The sequence below is a fragment of the Leptosomus discolor genome, chromosome Z (genome assembly GCF_034619465.1).
Source record: "Leptosomus discolor isolate bLepDis1 chromosome Z, bLepDis1.hap2, whole genome shotgun sequence".
NCBI lineage: Eukaryota > Metazoa > Chordata > Aves > Leptosomiformes > Leptosomidae > Leptosomus > Leptosomus discolor.
In genome coordinates, this window is record NC_141419.1 from 77,094,448 (window position 1) to 77,114,422 (window position 19,975).

At 39.8% G+C, this 19,975-nt stretch overlaps 1 protein-coding gene across 3 annotated transcripts in view; it reads left to right on the plus strand.

The window, feature by feature from the left end:
• PAIP1 (poly(A) binding protein interacting protein 1) overlaps positions 1-16,798 on the plus strand; it is a 30,869-nt gene extending 14,071 nt beyond the window's left edge. For all 3 annotated transcript variants that reach the window (XM_086479285.1, XM_086479284.1, XM_086479283.1), the window contains 8 exons: positions 1,406-1,518; positions 4,169-4,280; positions 7,622-7,747; positions 9,883-9,989; positions 11,303-11,420; positions 11,548-11,602; positions 13,032-13,125; positions 15,398-16,798. In XM_086479285.1, the coding sequence (XP_086335411.1) occupies positions 1,406-1,518; positions 4,169-4,280; positions 7,622-7,747; positions 9,883-9,989; positions 11,303-11,420; positions 11,548-11,602; positions 13,032-13,125; positions 15,398-15,491 (819 nt within the window). In that variant the 3' untranslated portion in view covers positions 15,492-16,798. The remainder of the gene's footprint in view (positions 1-1,405; positions 1,519-4,168; positions 4,281-7,621; positions 7,748-9,882; positions 9,990-11,302; positions 11,421-11,547; positions 11,603-13,031; positions 13,126-15,397) is intronic.
• Positions 16,799-19,975: the final 3,177 nt, after the last annotated feature.

Here is a 19,975-nt window from a genome sequence, read left to right on the forward strand (position 1 = left end):
ATGTGTGTGTTTAGTTTGAGGTTTTTTTGTTAGGAAAGAGAGCTTTAATTTAAGCAATGTATTTTGCCTTATATAAAAGGGGGCACCTCTTCTTCTCCAAGCAACTGATTGAACCAAAGCACCAAAAAGCTCATTAGCTATTTTGTATGCCTCTTACTGGAAACTAGATTATATTTGATTATCTTAATTAAATTTCTGTCTTCCAAAGACACTTCAGTTTTTTCCCGTGACTTTATGCACATAGTACAGTTACATTGAGTACATATTTTTCTCTGACTGTAGAAGGTAACTAGCTATAATGCATTGACATGCTAATGGCAAGATACTTTCTTCAGACATGTTAGAAGCAGAAGTGTGCAAGCACATCTATAGTGCTGATAGATGATCAAGATGTAAAAGGAATGTTCAAAGATGATAAAGCTGTATGAGAAGTTTAATGAATTCTTAGTATCCCTGTTTTCTTTTTAGTAGAGCTGATGCTTTTCATAACCTCTTTTCACTGAGATTTATCTGAGAAATAATCTCAAATTTAGGTGTTGTTAAAGAGAGTTCAAAGCAAGTGAACAGTAGTAAATTGACAAAATAAGGGGATGTTCTGCATTAAGTTCTATGAGAGATTGAATGTAGACACTATTGAATTCCCAATTACTTCAAGAATTTCAAGAGGTGGAAAAAAGTATCAGCTTTTAAGCAAAATATTTTTCAGACAGTGCATAACTTACATTGTGGAATTTCATTGCTACCACCTGTTTTTAGATGACAAGTGTAAGTGTTCCAACAGTAACAGGACTTTTTTTTTTTTTTTTTTAGAAAAAAGGAGCCATTAAGAGCTATTAGCTGTAATGATACAATTTTAACCTCTGAATCAGGGGTTTGCTATTCTGCAAATTGCTGGAGCATGTACAGGAGAAAGTATGCATCTTTACTTGCCATGTTCTTCTGCTCTTTCTCTGGGCATTCACTATTGCCAAAAATAGATTCTGGGATAAACAGCTCTTAGTCAGAATGAAGGCAACTTTTTTATATTTTGTTTTAATGTAATCATTGCTCCTCGAAAGAGTGCATGCCCCTGAAAAGTTGTAAACAGTTCGTAGGTGACTTTCAGACATGCTTTGGTTGTAGATTATAATGGAGAAGTACAGTTGAGGACACATGGCATAATGGTGGTGGTTTTCTTAAAGTCACAAAATCACCGTATGATGACCTTTTAAGTGCTGAAATGCATATAGCCAAGTGTTTGAGATGCAAAAATTAACATGACAAATAGTAATTACTAATCTTCTGCTCTTAAGTTGTCTAATCAACTGTGTTAAACACAGTTTTCAAAAAATATTTTAAAGATATTTCCTGATAGCCCAATCATTAGTTCTATGAAAAATTTATTTTTCCACTTTTATTTTGAAAGGCCACATCTGTTCCAAATTTTTCCTACATGGGAGCACGGCTGTGTAACTATCTATCTCACCATCTAACCATTAGTCCACAAAGCGGGAACTTCCGACAGTTGTTACTTCAAAGGTCAGTATCAGCACGTCATTTTAAGCCTATTACTTTCTCAGGTTACATGTCTTCCTATTTTGTATGTAACTCTTAACGTTGTGTGCAGAGAGGTATGTATTTACAGTAGAAGTTTAGGTTGAGGATCATTAAAGTACAGGTACATGCTGGATATCAAATACATGTATTTTAAATATGGAAATAGGACTTCATTCGCAGTTCTGTAGGCTCTTTTAAACAGAGTATCTTAGGCTGATCCCAAATTACAGGGTAAACTTGAAAGCTAGTCAACTTTAAAAGTATACTAAATGAACGTACATGTACTGTCCTTGTCCTATGACTCTTGCCAGGACTTACTTCATTGTGTTTTTTCTTTTAATTACTTTTCCAGCTGGAGTTGCTTATTCATTGATCAGTTAACTGACTTTGTATCTGTGAAGTAGATACATAAAATCCAGAAGGATAAATTTCTTCAGTTTTCAGTTACTATAGAGTTCTGGGGGCTTACGGTTAGATTAGACTTTGTAGTTGACAAAAATGCAACGTTTTTTAAATGGGTATATTTCCTTTTAAATCTTACTGCATGACTTTTGAAGGACTAGTACACTCTAATTCAGAATTCTTTAGAAATCAGCCTTTTTTTCTTTAAGGACTTTGAGCTTTCTAAGCTTCAGGCTTGCTTCTTATTTTAAAAGTTTTGCTTATTCTACCTGCGTTTAGGAGCAAAATCACAATAAACTTTAACAGCAGTGCATTCTGATGGTCTTTTATTGGGAGTGGTACCTTATGAAGATGCTGAAAATATTTTTTTTCCCTTGTCCCAAAGCAGATGAGCCTTTTTGCTATCAAAATTATGACTTTTGTCTTCTGGTTTTTTAACTATGTTTGTAACTTGAACATAGAGGAAATCATTGTTAATGTTGGATTATCTGGTTACTGTTATTTAAACCAACCCAATATATAATGTTCTTTTTAGTGCCCTGAAGCCATGAATTTAAGGTTGCTTTTTTTTTTTTATTATTACTAATATTGATGGAATTGAGGGGTGGGGTGGGTGGGCATTAGCAGCCTAACAATATGACCACAGAGACCTCCTCTTCTGTTTATCAGCCCAAGTTTCTACCTTGGATTTTGTATTTCAGCTCCTTAGATTTTTCAATTTCTCCGCTGCATCTTAATCTGTTACATAAACATTGAGAATACATTAGAAGTTGTCTGGTTTTCACTTTATCTCATATTTTTTAACTCTGCTTTTTAACTGCTCTGTAAACTTGTATATTTTTGGCACAGTTGTTGAATACTAGAAAAATTACCTCACTGCCATGTCATCTTAATCCTCTGTATTTGTATTTATATCTAAATTGGAGAATCACAGAATGGTTTGGGTTGGAAGGGACCTTAGAGATCACCTAGTTCCAACCCCACTGCCATGGGCAGGGACACCTTCCACTAGACCAGATTCCAGCCTGGCCTTGAACACTACCGGGGAGGGGGCAGCCACAGCTTCTCTGGGAAACCTGTGCCAGTGCCTCACTGCCCTCACAGTGAAGAACTTCTTCCTAGTATATAATCTAAGTCTACTCTCTTTCAGTTTAAAGCCATTGCCCCTAATCCTATCAGTACTCATCCTCCCCACCTTTCCTGTAGGCCCCCTTCAGGTACTGGAAGGCCGCTATAAGGTTTCCCTGGAGCCTTCTCTTTTCCAGGCTGAAAAACCCGACTCTCTCAGCCTGTCCTCATTGGGAAGGTGCTCCAGCCCCTGATCATCTTCGTATTCTTCCTCTGGACCCACTTGAGCAGGTCCGTGTCTGGGCACCACAGAGCCATACACAACACTCCAGGTGGGGGGGTCTCACCGGAGTGGAGTAGAGCGGCAGAATCACCTCCCTTGACCTGCTGGTCACACTTCTTTTCATGCAGCCCAGGATGCAGTTAGCCTTCTGGGCTGTGGGTGCATTTTGCTGGCTCCTCTTCCATTTTTCATCCACCAGCACCCCCAGTACTTTTCCTCAGGGCTGCTCTCGATCCACACATTGCCCAGCCTGCATTTGAGCTTGGGGTTGCCCCGACCCAGGTTCAGGACCTTGCACTTGACCTTGTTGAACTTCATGAGGTTTTTACAGGCCCACTACTCCAACCTGTTAAGGTCCCTCTGGATGGCCTCCGTGCCCTCCAGCGTATGGACTGCACCACTCAGCTTGGTGCCGTGCATTATTTATCACTGTCACTTAAAATGGTGAGATAAAGAAGTTATTGAGTGAGTGCACAGGCATCTAAGACAATGTGGCCAGCACCCTGAAAGGGGGAAAATGTCTTTCAGAGTATATCCACTGTATTTCTGTGGACATTTGGCTGCCTGTGTTAAAACTTCCTGGACCCATATTCTGATGTATAAACTGTGTAACTGTCTTTTAGTTTTTACTTGTTGTAATTTGGTCTATTAATTTTGCTGTCTTAGATGTATTAGTACTTGAAAACATCATCATGTAATCATGTGTATTCATCTAAAAGGACACAAATCCACAGTGCCTTTGTGGAGTCCTCTCATTTCCTTCACAAATCATACTTCCCAGCATTCAGTTCATAACTTCTTAGCATTCTGTTAAATAAGTAGCATGTTGCATATTTTGGGATGCCTACAGGTGATATGATTTTGTTTTAATGTTTACAGGTGTCGAACAGAGTATGAAAATAGAGATGAAGCTACTAAAGGGAATGAGACTACTCGGAGACAATTTCACGCCTTTGTGCTGTTCTTAGCTGAACTTTACCTTAACCTGGAGGTAAGAAGGAAGTTGCATGTCAGGTAGTGCTTCATTAATTTTTTGTTGTCTTTAGGTAAACGCTGAAATGGAATATAATTTGAGGTGTTATGCTAAAGGGAGAGGGAAAGATTTCATCTTCTTCAGGACACTGGTCGACAGAGTCCCTTGCGAGACAGTCCTGAAGGGCAAAGGGGTCCAGGAAGGCTGGGCATTCTTCAAGAAGGAAATCTTGAAGGCGCAGGAGCAGGCTGGCCCTGTGTGCTGAAAGACGAACCGGTGGGGAAGATGACCAGCCTGGCTGAACAAGGAACTTTTGTTGGAACTCAGGAAAAAAAAAAAAGGAGAGTTTACCACTTCTGGAAGAAGGGGCAGGCAACTCAATAGCACAGGAATCTCATTAGGTCATGCAGAGAGAAAATTAGAAAGGCAAAAGCCCAGCTGGAATTCAAGATGGCCGCTGCCGTAGGAGATGGCAGAAAATGTTTTTACAAATTCATTAACAACAAAAAGAGAACCAAGGGGAATCTTCATACTCTGTTGGATGTGGGGGAGAACATTGCCACCAAGGATGAGGAAAAGGCTGAGGTACTTAATGCCTTCTTTGCCTCAGTCTTTAATAATCAGAGCAGTTATCCTCAAGGTAATCAGCCCCCTGAGCTGGAAGACAGGGGTGGAGAGCAGAATAAATCCCCCATAATCCAGGAGGAAGCAGTTAATGACCTGCTATGCCACCTGGACAAGTCTATGGGGATGGATGGGATCCACCTTAGAGTACTGAGGGAATTGGCAAGACCACTCTCCATCATTTATCAGGAGTCCTTGTCAACAGGGGAGGTCCCAGATGGCTGGAGGCTTGCCAATGCGATGCCCATCCACAAGAAGGGCCGGAAGGAGGATCTGGGGAACTACGGGCCTGTCAGTCTGACCTTGATGCCAGGGAAGGTTATGGAGCAGATCATGTTGAGTGCCATCACATGACATGAGCAGGACAACCAGGGGATTGGGCCCAGCCAGCGTGGGTTTATGAAGCTTAACCAACCTAATATTCTATGACCAGGTGACCCGCCTAGTCAATGAGGGAAAGGCTGTGGATGTTGTTCACCTCTATTTTAGTAAAGCCTTTGACGCAGTCTCCCACAGCATTCTCATAGAGAAGCTGGCAGCTCATGGCCTAGACAGGTCCACACTAAGCTGAGTGAAAATCTGGCTTGATGGCCGGGCCCAAAGAGTGGTGGTGAATGGAGTTCAATCCAGCTGGCGGCCAGTCACAAGCAGTGTTCCCCAGGCCTCAGTACTGGGGCCAGTTCTGTTCAATATCAGTATCCCCCTGGATAAGGGGATCGAGTGCACCTTTAGTAAGTTTGCAGGTGACACCAGTTGGTCTGCTTGAGGGCAGGAAGGCTCCACAGAGGGATCTGGCCAGGCTGGATCGATGGGCTGAGGCCAATGCTATGAGGTTCAACAAAGCCAAGTGCCGGGTCCTGCACTTGGCTCACAACAACCCCACGCAGCGCTACAGGCTTGGGGAGGAGTGGCTGGAAAGCTGCCTGGTGGGAAAGGATCTGGGGGTGCTGGTTGACATGAGCCGGCTGAACATGAGCCAGCAGTGTGCCCAGGTGGCCAAGAAGGCCAACAGCATCCTGGCCTGTATCAGAAACAGCGTGGCCAGCAGGAGTAGAGAGGTGATTGTGCCCCTGTACTGGGCACTGGTGAGGCCGCACCTCGAATGCTGTGTGCACTTTTGGGCCCCTCACTGCAAGAAGGACATTGAGGTGCTGGAGCGTGTCCAGAGAAGGGCAACAAAGCTGGTGAAGGGTCTGGAGAACAGGTCTGGTGAGGAGCGGCTGAGGGACCTGGGGTGGTTTAGCCTGGAGAAGAGGAGGCTGAGGGGAGACCTCATCACTCTCTACAACTGCCTGAAAGGAGGCTGTACTGAGGTGGGGGTTGGTTTCTTCTCCCAAGTAACAAGTGATAGGACAAAAGGAAACAGCCTTCAGTTGCACCAGGGGAGGTTTAGATTGGATATTAGGAAAAATTTCTTTACTGAAAGAGTAGTCAAACATTGGAACAGGCTGCCCAGGGAAGCGGTGGAGTCACCATCCCTGGAAGTGACTTTTGGTCATGGCAGTGATGGGTTGATGGTTGGACTTGATGATACTAGAGGTCTTTTCCAACCTTAATGGTTCTATGATTCTATGAATAAAGTAAAAGAACTTTAGAACAGTTTCATTGTAATGTGTGTCCAAGAAACAGAGAAACAAAAAAGACAAGACCATTAGAAGTGTACAAAGATTTTTTTAAAAAAAAAAAAAAAAGTGTAAGAATTCATAAAAAGAACCCACCATAAACCACCTTTGGAATTAAGCTTTTCGTATTTTCTTGTAATTGGCAAAACCCTCAGATGACTACACTTGACCCGTATAGGAAATGTTCCCACTGAGCAGGAGCAGAATGGGATCAATAACCCATGTAATTCAGTATTCAGCCACTAACAGGAGCTATTATCAAACCCTTGAGGAAGATGTGGAAATCATTAAAATGAGCGATTAAAAATGCAGACCTTTAAAGATACTCCTTCTGAAGGCTGAGTCCTTGGCTTATGCCAAGCATGAAATCTGGGATTTAGATTTTTTTTTTTTGGTATCTCTGGTATGTACAAAAAAAAAAGTCTCTGTTCATTTAAAACTTCTTTGACTTTTATACTTGTGCGTTCAGTAAGTTCGCTAACTGCTGTAGTTTACTTGAAAATATATTTTTGACTGGATTATTTCAATAGTTGGATTTAAGCAGATGCTATAAAAATATTCTGTGGCATGAGGAAAGAAAATAATTCTCTGATTCTTCCATTTCTGTTCATAAGTGGGCCTTGAAATGTGCTTCTCACTTGCTAGAAGTAAAAAGGAAGGTTTGCAAAAGATTTGCGGAGGGGGAGGTGTCCAGTTCTGTAGAGTATACCATTTATTTTTAAACTATTTTCTATAATTTTTTTAATACATAAAGAGTGCCTTCTAGAAGTGAGCCACTACAGCTGTAGAGAATATGTAACGTTGTATGGGAAAGAGCATGGGGTTCTGGGAATTCGGCATTTTGTGGACCATTTGCTAGGCATTTGGTAGCTTTTCTTAGCAATTTTTTAGCAAAGAAACAAAATGCTGGACGTGCGTTGTCAGAACTGTAAGGATATTACTCAAAGTCTGTGTTCTAAAATAGTTACAGTATTTGGCATGTTCTTCCAACAAACAAGCTCAGCTATGTTTATCACAAGCAAATCACGCAGTGTTCAAGAGAGGAAAATGTGTCTGAATTAATTTCTAAAACCTAAGTCTCTTACTTTTTTTTTTTATATATATATTTTGCAGATTAAAGGAACAAAGGGACAGGTAACGCGAGCAGAAATTCTTCAAGAAGGCCTTCGGGAATTACTAAATGCGCTCTTCTCTAATCCTGTGGACAGTAACTTAATATGTGCAGTGAAACTGCTGAAGGTGAGACAGTAGTTCTAAAAGGAAAAGAAAATTCCTTCCTGTCTTGGGGAGGAGTGGGGGAGACTGCAAGTGAGAACGTGTTTATAGGGTTTTATGCATTACATCATTAGCAGAGCAAGCTGTACTTTTTTTTTTCTTAGTACAGTTAAGAAATTTAGCCCACAAAAAAGTAACATACTGCTTTAAAAGCAAAATGTGAGGCTATTTGTATATATGCAAAAGCAATAGAGCTGAAGCCAAGGTGCAAAGGAGTAAGCAGTCCCTTCAGGTCTCCTTTTGCTGCTTCTGGTGTGGGAGAAAACTGTAACCAACTCGAATGAATTGTGGGGTTTGAGGTTTGTTCTCTGTTCTGGAGGACACTCAGTAGTTTGGGTCTACCACTTTGCAGTAAAAGGTTCTTGATACAAGTTATTTCATACTGTGTTGTCTGTATTGTTACTGCTGTAGAAATAGATGTATTTCTCTTTCATGATGAAACAAACTGCTTTGCTCATAAGTATTACTTTGTCTTAAAAAAATTGTTAGCCTCTGTGCTAACCCTCTGTGCTTTCTAAAGGGAGAAACTTTTATCTTTGCTAGCCATGGTTATACTCACAGTTGGGAAAACAGTATTTTAGGAATGAAGGTTAAAAGCTAGATTATTTTTCTGGAGTTTTTTTCTGTTTTTTTGTGGTAGATTAGTTGTTTTTTCCTCATTCTTCCCCCTTCCTCCCACTCCACTGTTTTTCAGACTTCTATATTGAATTCCAATTCTGGCAGCTTCTTTTGATATGATGAATAGGGAAGAGAGGTTTTACATTTTCCAATTTAAACCCTTCATCTGAAGCTTGGATATTTAAACAGTTCATAGCAATTATGAGGTTGTATTCAACGAGCACATTCCTTATGTGGGCAGTGATTCCCTGAGACAAGGCCAACTGAAGAACCTTTCAAAAAAAGCAGTGCATCAATCAGGAAGCTTTCCAGTGCTGCTGATTTTTTTTTTTATAGTAATTCTCCAGAGAAAGTGAAGGTCTTACTATTTCTGTGGATATTCTTGGAATATTTATTTGGCCTCACATTCTAAAACAAAAGACTGTGATCTAAATTATTTTATGACATGTTGCTAAATCTAAAAGGTGTTACAGAAGAGAGGTGTGGGGTTTTTTTTAATGCAGGTGTTTTCTGATGTCTTACAGTATCTACAAATGTTGGAGTGTATCTGTAGCTAGACTGGCTTCACTACTGAAACAATAAATGTCTCCTGTTGCCTTTTAATGTAGTGATAGTACAGGTTTTTCACCTATTTGCTTTGCAATATGTTTTGTTAAACCTTCTTGGTGCTATTATCTAATTATCTAGGATCAAGGTAGCACTGCTGTAGAAAACTGGGAATACCAAACAAGTGCTGACCAAGATACTTGCTTTTATCTTTGCATTTTATTCCTTTGTATCACCAGGTGCCAGTCCCAAGAATTTTGGATCGTGTAATATTTATGCTGAATAGATCAGGAATTGCTATGAACTTCGATCATAGTGGCAAACTAATTTTTTCCAATTTAACTCCTACTGTGCAATTATTGGGCAAGGAAGTACCTATTCTTAACATAAAAGGCTTTCATCCACAGCAGTTCTAGAGTGCTGCTAAAGCTTTCTTGGCAGCAACTTCAGCCTAATGGATTTTATGTATTAAAATTCAGGCTGGCTTGGTCAGATAATTCTTGGCTTCTCTTCCATACACCCAGATGAAATTCTCTGGCATGTCTGATGCTAGCTAAGTTGACTGAAGTGTTTCTGAAGTTTATTAAACTGTTTGTTATGCTCAGGTAAGCTGGTGGCATCGTCTGCAAGAATAAGGTCTCTGAAAAGAAAGAAGTGGCTGTGAACTTCTACATAACATAAACATTAGACATAGAGCTCTATCGTACTGTCTGTAGTCAAATTAAACTATTTACAAGGTCTGTGAATCTGTTTGGCAAAAAGATGTCGGCAATTGGGAATGTCAGCCCTCAGGTAGTCACACAATGCTTCTGAATGTTATGAATTACTACCGAATGTCTTCTGTTGACAGCTTATTAAAGTTTTGTCATTTTCTTTAAAAAAAAAAAAAAGAAAAAAAAAAAAGAAAACAAAAAAACTAAGCCCTTGTCTTTTAGTTGGCAGGCTCAGTTTTAGAAGATGCCTGGAAAGAAAAAGGAAAGAATGATATGGAAGAAATGATTCAGAGAGTTGAAAATATTGTCTTGGATGCAAACTGTAGCAGGTGAAAAGATAAAGTGCAGTGTTTTGTTCTTATATTAAACAGCACACCTTAAAAATGCCCAAAACATTTATCTTAAAAACTTGTGTTTATTAAAAGTAAGGTGATGTTTGTGTCGCTTCCCAGGTTAAAAAAAAAAAAAAATCAATTGAGGGTGTTTGGGTTTGGGTTTTTTTATCTTTTAGGAGATGCATGTTCCACTCTATTTATTTTTTTTTTTTAATTAACCTTTTGTGTCTTGAAATCTTCCATAAGTGCTTTAGGCTCTAAGAGCAAGTATATAGAGAGACAGACAGTAGTGGCAGTGTCTCACAGTTTGTGCTCTGACATCTGAATTTAACAGTATTACATGTATACAAATCACTATAAATGTAAAGACAAAGTGGAATGTGCTTTGTGTTGGGTTGGTTCGTTGCTTTTTTTTCTGGAGGGCATACCTTTTTGGCAGTCTTACTGCAGTCTGGAGGAAAAAAAAAATGAGTGTTGGCTACTGTATTCTATCTCTCAATTTGCAATCAACTGTATCCATGAGGTTGTCTGATTCTGCTGTACTTCATCCTCAGCTTCTTGCAAACTTGGTAAAAACCTATAGAGGATTTATACACTTGTGACCTGATCTTGTGCCATATGGAGGGAGGCCATCGGGTGGCTCATAGCATCTGTGGGTTGTAATTCAGCTGTCACCAGGGAGGATGAGCAAAATTTTGCTTCAGGAACCAGAGAAAATTGATAGTGCAAGCCAAGGCTTCAAAGACACAGAAGCACAAGGTTATTTTAATAGAGAATTGTTTATTTATCTATTAATGAGACACTTCTCCGTGGTCTTCCTTAAAAGAAGAAAGCAATTTCTCCATTTTAGGGATGAAATGTGAAGTGTTGTGTAATGTATTGGACACATTACCTCTCACTGTTGACTGCAAAAGTTAGGAGCATAAATGAGATTATTAAAATACAATTTGAAGACTATTGCCCTGTTTTTCCCAGTACTTTCCTTTTATCAGAAAAGGATTTGTTCCTCAACTTGTGCTCCCAGTTTGGTATCTTGATTAAAAAAAATGTAGCAGTTTCTGTTTCATATGGGCTGCTTTACCACAGATGAAGTGGAGAGGGTGAGTATCTCATAATTGACATATAAAGCATCTAGACTTGCAGGGGAAAAAAATTAACTCAAAATTATCTGCAGACTGGGCCAAATTTTGTTCCTTTTAGAGCTTGTGGGAGGGATTTAGCTGTCTAGTGTTTGCAATGTAAGAGAAGCCGAATTTCTTGCTTAGTACAAAACATTCTAACTTTTCTAATGTTTCTCTTTATTTCAGAGATGTGAAACATATGCTTTTGAAACTAGTAGAACTGCGATCAAGTAACTGGGGTAGGGTTCGTGGAACTTCTCCGCCTACAGAAGCTACCCCTGAAAATGACCCAAACTATTTTATGGTAAGAATGTACAGACACTTCAGTTCCTTAATGTGAATTTAATTTGATTCATAGACAGTCACATTCCTGAAAACTGCAAACAGCGGTCTCTGAATGCATATAACTTTCTGTATAACTTTATTCTTAGAATGAGCCAACATTTTACACTGCTGATGGCATTCCTTTCACTGCAGCAGATCCAGGTACGTCACAAGCTTAGTATACTAGGCTTCTCAATCTTCTTTAAAAAGTTGTGATTAAGTTTATGTCCTGTTGAAGTACACAAGAAGTTGTTCTTCAAGGGTCTGAAACTCCTACAACTTTAAAAGACAAAATGTCACGGTTTGAGGCTGGGCTGGCCACTGACAAATGACAGACGCTCTCTGTTAACCCCTCTCCCCTCCCAGAAGGGAAAAGGAGAGAGAACAAGGGAGAGAGACTTTACTGTTTGGAAAAGAAAACTAAACCAGCTTTGATGAAACAGTAACAATAAAAGAAAAGATAACAGTAAGAATAAGGAAATAATGAAATATATACAATATGTACAAATAGATGCAAACCAATACCGAACCAAATTCCCCCCACCCTGATGACGATACGTTACTGCTGGTACTGCAGGGCTGGCACTGGGGCAGTCCCAGGCTGGACTGGGCAGCAGACAGGGACGGGATGCAGGAGCTGGACTCAGGCACTGGATTCAGGGATCAACGACAGAAGAACAGACAGAGTCCTCCTCAGATGTCATCCATCAAAGAAGAGAGCGAGACCCTTGTGATCCCTCAGCTTTATACTGAATATGCCGTGTATGGGATGGAATATTCTGTTGGTCAGGTTTGGGTCCCCTGTCCGGTTCGCTCCTCCCTGCAGGTGCGACCTTTTATGTGCTTGAGACCCTTTTCACTCCCGGCTCCCCAACACGGGGTACAAGATTTAGCAGTGACCTTGGTCGCCATAAGAACAAGTACAAGCAAGGGCCTCTCTGCACACCATTCCTTGGCACGAACTATAAACATCAGGCCTGATCACTGCTGGGAGCAGTCACTGTCTGGAAAAACGTGCTGCTGTTTCAGAAAGTGCCGTTAGTTGGAACAGACTTAACTGAAAAGTTAAAGCACTGAAACAGAATTAGTTCTTGTTTAGCCCAAACCAGGACACAAAATTATGCCAGAATTCCTAGCTTTGTGTAACACATGCCTTATTCTGCATTAAAAGATGGTAAATGTTTGAAATGGACAATAGATATTTAAGTTCATGTAGTTCAGAAAATTTTGTGCCATAGCCCTCAGCACTTAGTCTTTCCAAGAAGCCAGAAATCTCCAAGTCATCTTTTGTTTGTCTGTTGTTAGCAAATGGATTTGTTTTTTCCTTGGTTTCTTTGTTTTTTGTAATCTGAGCACAGTGTGGCATGACATCATTTGAGGTAAAGACATCTGAGAAGTTCTCTGAGAAGATAGGTATCATTCTTCAAGGTCGATTGATGTCCTGAGAAAAGGCTGTAGCAGGAGTTTTTTCTATAGTATGTTTCATGCCATTTATGGCTTCATTAAATAAACTATTTTCAAACTGCATAGATGTATGTTAATTTAGAGGACTAGTCTTATATATTACTCACTCTCTTTATTACTTTGCCAGATTACCAAGAAAAATACCAAGAGCTGCTTGAAAGAGAGGATTTGTTTCCAGAATATGAAGAAAACGGAACAGATCTGTCAGGACCTGGAGATCCGTATGTTCTCTTTTTGAGTGATAGGGCATTTTTTTTAATACTAGTTATTTTTACTGCAGACTTAGGAACCCATTCTTGACAAAAATTAAACTAAATAATGTAATTATTACTTAGCTCTACAATGGGAGTTATGTATTTCATAGAACCATTACGTTGGAATAGACCTCTAAGATCAAGTCCAACCATTGACCTAATACCACCATGCCCACTAAACCATGTCTACAAGTGCTACATCAACATGTTTTTTGAAGACCTCCAGGGATGGTGACTCCACCACTTCCCTGGGCAGCCTCTTCCAATGTTTGACTACTCTTCCAGTAAAGAAATTTTTCCTAATCACACAATTTTGAAACAAATTTTGTCTTTATCCAGCTGAGTAGGGTAGTTAAGTTTCAGGTATTTATGCATAAGTAAAAATGTACTCTCTTCTCCATTTTAAAAAAAAAAAAATAGATTTGCAAGCAAAATGAAGCACCAGACCTTCAAGTGTTGGTAGTGAGGCAACCTGAATTCATTTGACTCATGTGCATGCGCATCCCAGCTAGAGATGATTACTAAATTTTCAGAGGGAGGAGGTTGTTAAGTTTCTCTCCTCAGGATAAGTCATATTCCCTCAATTAAATGGCTATTCAGTATTCCTGGAGAAAATTAAAAGCAACCTAATGGCAAAGGGGGAAGCAATAGATGGCAATGTGGTCTTTCTGATGCAGATTTATAAGAATTTAATAGGAGTAAAAGAAATACAGTCTAAAATAAATTGCTCTGAGCTTTGTGCTCACCTGGTTGAAGGAGGACTTTCAGATTATGATTTGATATGTAAGAACATTTTCAGGGTTCTGTTTATATGTGGTAAGAGTGCTGGCCTGGATTAATATTTCAGTTAGTAAATTAGAAAACTCTTAGACCGTGCCTAGCTGAGGGAGGTGGCAAGAACTTCATCATAAATCAACAAGCTCATACTGAGGGGGAAAAAAAATATCCATGTGAACCTCTGTGCTTAGAAGAACAAATTAAATGCAAAATGGAGACAGCAGTAAAAAAATAGAGCAAATCTGAAGAGTGACATGTGGAAGACTGAGTCAACCTGTGTGCAAGATGACTGTAAAACCTTCTTGGAAGGCTTAAGAAGAGCTCAGACAAATGTATGCTGATCCTCTGTCAGCTATTTCTCATGACTGATATCAGGGAGAAGGGTTCCTGAGTCCTTTCTCAAGTCCACACTTCTGCAAGAAAGAAGGAACAAATTAAATATGTAGACTACTTCTCAATGCACAATGCTGAAGGAAAAAATACTTTCCTTGTACGTTTCTGTGGCATTTACTGTGGTTTTGTGTGAAACGTACTATTTATGGCTGGCCTCTGTGCAGATGAGATGTGCCAATTGGAACTAAGGCGCAGAAGATGATAAAACTGAACACCTGAAATCAGTGCACACTTTTTGAGAGTCAATAGCTGCTGGTTTTTTTTAAGGCTGTTTAGAATTATATACACTATCATGTTCAAGCTGCAACTCCATTTTCCTAGTTCATAGTGATTGAACGCTCCAGCTGGACCTCGAGAAAAGAAGAAACACATTACTTCCCAATAACTGTAGGGAGAAAGAAAATGGTGCCCATCACTTCCCAGGTTTATTTTGAAACTATGGTAGTCTCCGCTGTGTGCAATACTTATTATCGTTAAAGAGATCCAGTCTTTTCTGTGACCTAATACAGACAGATTATATTGCGTATAACAGAAGGTAATACATTGCAGGTGCAATAGGGAGGTGAATTAAAGTTAACTTCTTTCACATACCAACAAACAGAAATGCAGGTTTTTTTTTTAAATAGATTCTTTGACTAATGTGCACCGACGACAGCTGATGCAGTATTTGAGCTAGGATGTTGACCAACCAAAAATTACGCTAATACAACACTAATTATGTTGTTTTGCAAATAGATTGGTACAGATGCATTATTAAATTTTGGAAAACCTGGATTACATTACTGCATTTTCTGTCATCTCAGGAACTACTCCTTTTAAACTGTGGACAGCATAAGATGATCTAACATGGTGAAAAACACTGTAGCTGTTGTATATATCTATGCTGCTTTGAGGTTTCTATTTATTTGTTTTCCTAGTATCCATGATTTTTTCTTCTTCATTGCTTTTAAGAAAATGTCATAGTTAACTGCTGTTTATAAAGCATGGATTTATTCTTGACGTTACATAAATGTTTCTGAAAATCTGTACATAAGCTTAACATCTTTGGTGTTCTGGGTTTTTTTTTTAGGTATTTTGATTACATTGATGATGAGATGGATCCAGAAATTGAAGAAGCATATGAAAAGTTCTGTCTAGAATCAGAACATAAGAGAAAACAGTGAGATGTTTCACATTGATGTTAGCTTATTAAGCTAGTTTAAGTATGGTTAAAATACAGGGGGACACAAAACATTTGCACCAAAATAAGGAACTTGAGTTTCTCCAAGTACTAAAGTTATAGTTTCCATTTTGTTGAACAGAATCTGCCAAAAATTGTAAACTTATGCCCTGTAACCTAAAATCTTGTGTATATATCATAGTTTATTTTATGTACAGGTATATGAACAATGTTTTGGCTGCAATAAAAATTATTTTAAAATTATCCTAATTGAAATTAAAGTTTAATGGGAAAATGTCCCATAAAATCTCCCTTGAGAGAGAAAAGGGAAGAATAACTTGATCTAAATTTCATGGCTTGCTTGCTTTTTTTACTTTATATACGGATTTACTCATGCTTTTTACCATATAAGAGATATATGGAGGGGGTTTTGGGTTGTTTTGGGTTTTTTGCTAAGGAGAGTATGATACAAATACACATTTTTCCTGTAGATCATGATCACGCGAAGTGGTTTGTGAAGGTTTTGTTTTGCGTAGCGTTTTTTAGGGGGTTTATTTCCTTTTTCTTCCTTTTCCAAAAAACATATTTTTGGAATATGAGGTCTGGACTTTTTTTTTTTCCTGCAATAAGCATGTTATATGTTGATATGTGAAAAAGGAAGCAGTGTTCTGGAAGTCAGGTGCTTGCAAGATCTTTGGTTCAGATAAGCTTATGTTCAACTTGTACAAGCAAAAACTATGCTTTGGTTTGTGTTCTTCAAGACTATATGAATGTAGTTATGTTTTAACCCATGCTTCTCAAGAGTATGCGCAGTGCTTGATTTTTTTTTTCTTCTTTTTTTTTTTTTAATCTAACATGTCTAACCTTCAGGCAACCCTCGTAACTTTATTGTTCTAATTTTATGTAACTTGATTTAATTTTGTAGTTGGAGAAAATGCCTACATTTCATAAATGCTAACATTCTGAAGCCCACTACTCTTTTTTGACCCCATATAACCAAGTTAGTTTTCCTAGGATACTCCGTTGTTACTGTTGCCAAACTCAGCTGTACTGTTTGCTGTTATCTGTTACTGGCTAGGCTGAGTAGAGCCCCTTACCAAAAACAAATGGAAATATTTCCCCAAAGTTAGCTACTACAAAGAACACGTTGTAAATACGCATGTAAATAATTCTGTTAATATTTCACTGTTATTTGTTTGGTTAAATAACCTGTGCATCTGCTAATAGAGTGAGCACTGACTGTTTTCTGGATGTTTATTTAACACATTTATCCAGGTTGGAGTTTTGGAAAATAAAATTTAACTAGCTTTGTTTCCTTTGGTATAATTTTACTACCTTGTCTTTTTGCTTTAAAAAAAAAAAAAAAAAAAAAATTGTCCTTTTATCTCCTGTTCACCTAACACTCCTTTTTTTTTTTCTTCAGATTACACAGTTCCAGAGAGAATTATCTTTTAATATTCATTTGGAAAAATAAAATTTATCAGAGGGCAATATGGTCATAAGAACTATATTAGCATTTCAGAGTCTCTAGATTAAAATCCAGAAGCTAGCAAAGTGAAAACTACACACATTCTCTAATGTTGAGCATATTTTTCATGCAAGACTTGTAATCCAAATACAGGTCAGGCTTCCTGGTGACTTCACAAGCAGATGTCTATGGAAAATGCATTTACTCAATACTTTTAGTCCCAAGGAACAAGCATTCGTACATGCATCATAGCAAAGTAATAGTGTCTTCAAGAGGCTCCACTTTACATGTTTCGATTTTGCATCTTTTGTAGTGTGTCTTTTTTCTGTAAAGTAGCTGTCGGACTCCAGACGTGTATATGTACTCTGTCAGCTTGTGGAGACAGTATGTCTTATGCGTAGGTAAGAAATAAGCAAGTCATCCTGTACAAAAGGGTTGTGAACTAGCAACTGTAGATACGAAGCCATTCAGGTCAAGGTTTGCAAAGTGAGCTTTGTCCTCCACCAGAAATTCTGAAAAAATCATAAAGGCAGACTTCTGTGCAAAGAAGTGGAGAAGTTTGTGGTCTCTGTATCTGAAGCTTTGTAAGAGCTTTAAGCCTCTACTGCAGTGAAGAAAAACTTGTTTTATCTCTGTTCCACTGAGTAAGGAAGACAGGACATTCTTTCCTTAAACACTTAGCAATCTTGCCTACTTGTCTTAAATCTCGCAGAAGTCTGATACACATTAGTGATGGTGGAATGTGATCTGAGAGCGTGAAAGAAAGCAGCAGGTTTCATGCTGTCATAATCGCCATTTGCTGTTTGTCTGCCTGCTTTTAACTGCTGATAGTTCTGTGTGTGATAGAGATGAGTCTTGAGACGTGTAAAGATCATTTCATCTGAATTTTCGCATTTACAGATTTTAAGTGTGCTGTGTGAAAGTTTCTCATCTCCAAGTTTCTGAACAATACCTTGCAGATGAACAACCATTTAAAAAAATTTATTTGTGGCATAACGGTAAGCCACTGAAGACACAGGAGCATGGAAAGCAAACTTCAGGGGAGAAGTAGAGTCAACTTTTTTAGCACTGTTTCTGAAAAGAAACATACTTCACATCTGAATTCAAGCACATGACCAAGCTTCACACATCAGAAGAACCACACACAAAATTTGCTACTGTCGACAAATCAGTTGTGATTTAACAAAAATATTCAGTAGTTGAAAATGACACTTTGCTTAAAGTAATTTCAAGTTGGGCTGCAAGAGGTGCTGATTTGCACATGCTTTGCTCTTGAATGAGAGTTACATATTCAGAAATTAAGTCAATTTTCTCTTAGTGGTTTCCTTTCAGATCTGCTAAGAACTTCCTCCTGGCTTACTTTTTTTTTTTTATTTATTTAGGAAAACAGATGGTTGCTGGATTTTTGAATGTTGGTTTTAGGAAAGAAGCAAGACTGGCTCAGCTATGTCAGGTATCACAAATTATGCATAGCTGGGATTATACTTTTTTAAAAACAATAATCTGTTACGGCACTCAGTGGCTCTCAGTCTGGTTTGTAATAGAAATTTTTATTTCTCTCTGGGACAGTACTTCCTCACCATGTTCTGCCTTTCCTTCCTACTGTACAGAACTCGTTCAATTATTGATAGCTCATGTTTGTAACTTTTCTCTGACTTAATTATAGTTCTAATCATTTGGTTTACACCTCTGGATCCTAGTAGTTGGTATAGGAACAGAAAATGACGTTCCGGCCAAAAGTCAGGGAGGGTGCCAAGTTGTTTGTGAATTGCTGATGTGCACCTCTACTTCAGCCTCTGTGGCCTAATTCCTCCGTTCCTACGCTGAGGGTTGCAACCACAGCAATGAAGTTTCAAGCAAAGTACAGTACATTGTCCATAAATAACAAAAAGTAATAAGGATAATCCAAATACCTGCTTTGAAACTTGCTTCAGGCAAGGGTTGTGCAGAGTAATGTTCATTAAAAATGATACCGCAAATAGAACCAGATTTATTTTGATGCATGGCTGTGTTGGCAGCCATTCAACTGGATGTTCATCTGCTCTGCTGAGAATCTGCTCTCTAGTTGTAGAGAATGGAAAGCTGTACTGAATGTGCTGCTTCTGTGATTGCGTAGCGGCCTGAGAAACCTGTACCTCCAGAGGTAAGGAATGATAGCTACATCTAGGCAAGACTGGGTGATCTAGCGTGGCCTGCACAGCAAAGGATCTGGAATTGTATTTGCTTAGTCCTTTAAGGAGGAATTGACAGCAAATTGTCACTTAACTTTTAAACTGTCAATCCACTTAAAGGAGCGTTGATTAAACTGTAAATATCGGGGGGGGGGGGGGGGGCGGTCGGTATGTATCTTCCAAAAAGTCACCTAGGCATAATTTTTAAATTGGCGTTTGGGAAATTTATCTTTCCGTCTACCCAGCGAGGGATTCTGCGACCCGCTTCCAGGCACACGGACGTCTGTCAGAGCTCCGTGGCCCGCGAAGGCATCAAGCAGCAGCGGCAAGGGACTCCCTCGCCCGCCTGGGACAGGCTGCGGGCGGCGGGCTGCCTGCGGGGGACGTCCCGCGGCCCGCCCCTGCGCCGGGGCTCTCGGGGGGACACCGGGGGGTGCAGGGTGACCGGCGCGGGGGCGGCGGGGCACTGGCTGCAGGAGGTGCCTCTTCGAGAGGCATGGTCACATGTGACCAGGGGTCTTTCTACAGTTCAGGCCTTTGTACTGCCGATGTTCATTTCTGGAGCAGCAAACATACTTTCCGGCAGATGCAAGCTGAACGGGAAGTGACAAGGCGCGGTGTGTGTTCCCATCCAGCTTGTTTTGCAAACGTGTACGTAAACCAGGTCACACGCTCGACTCGCTCCCTGCTGCCAGGACGACAGGCTGAACTCGCCACACGAAGGCCTGAGCGGCCGGGAAGGAGCCCCGAGCCGCCTCCCCCCACCCCCCGCCCACCCCGGGCCGCCTCGCCCCGAACGCGGGTGCCTCCCGCCGCTCCCCCGCTGTCCCGCCTGGGCCTTCCGGGGAG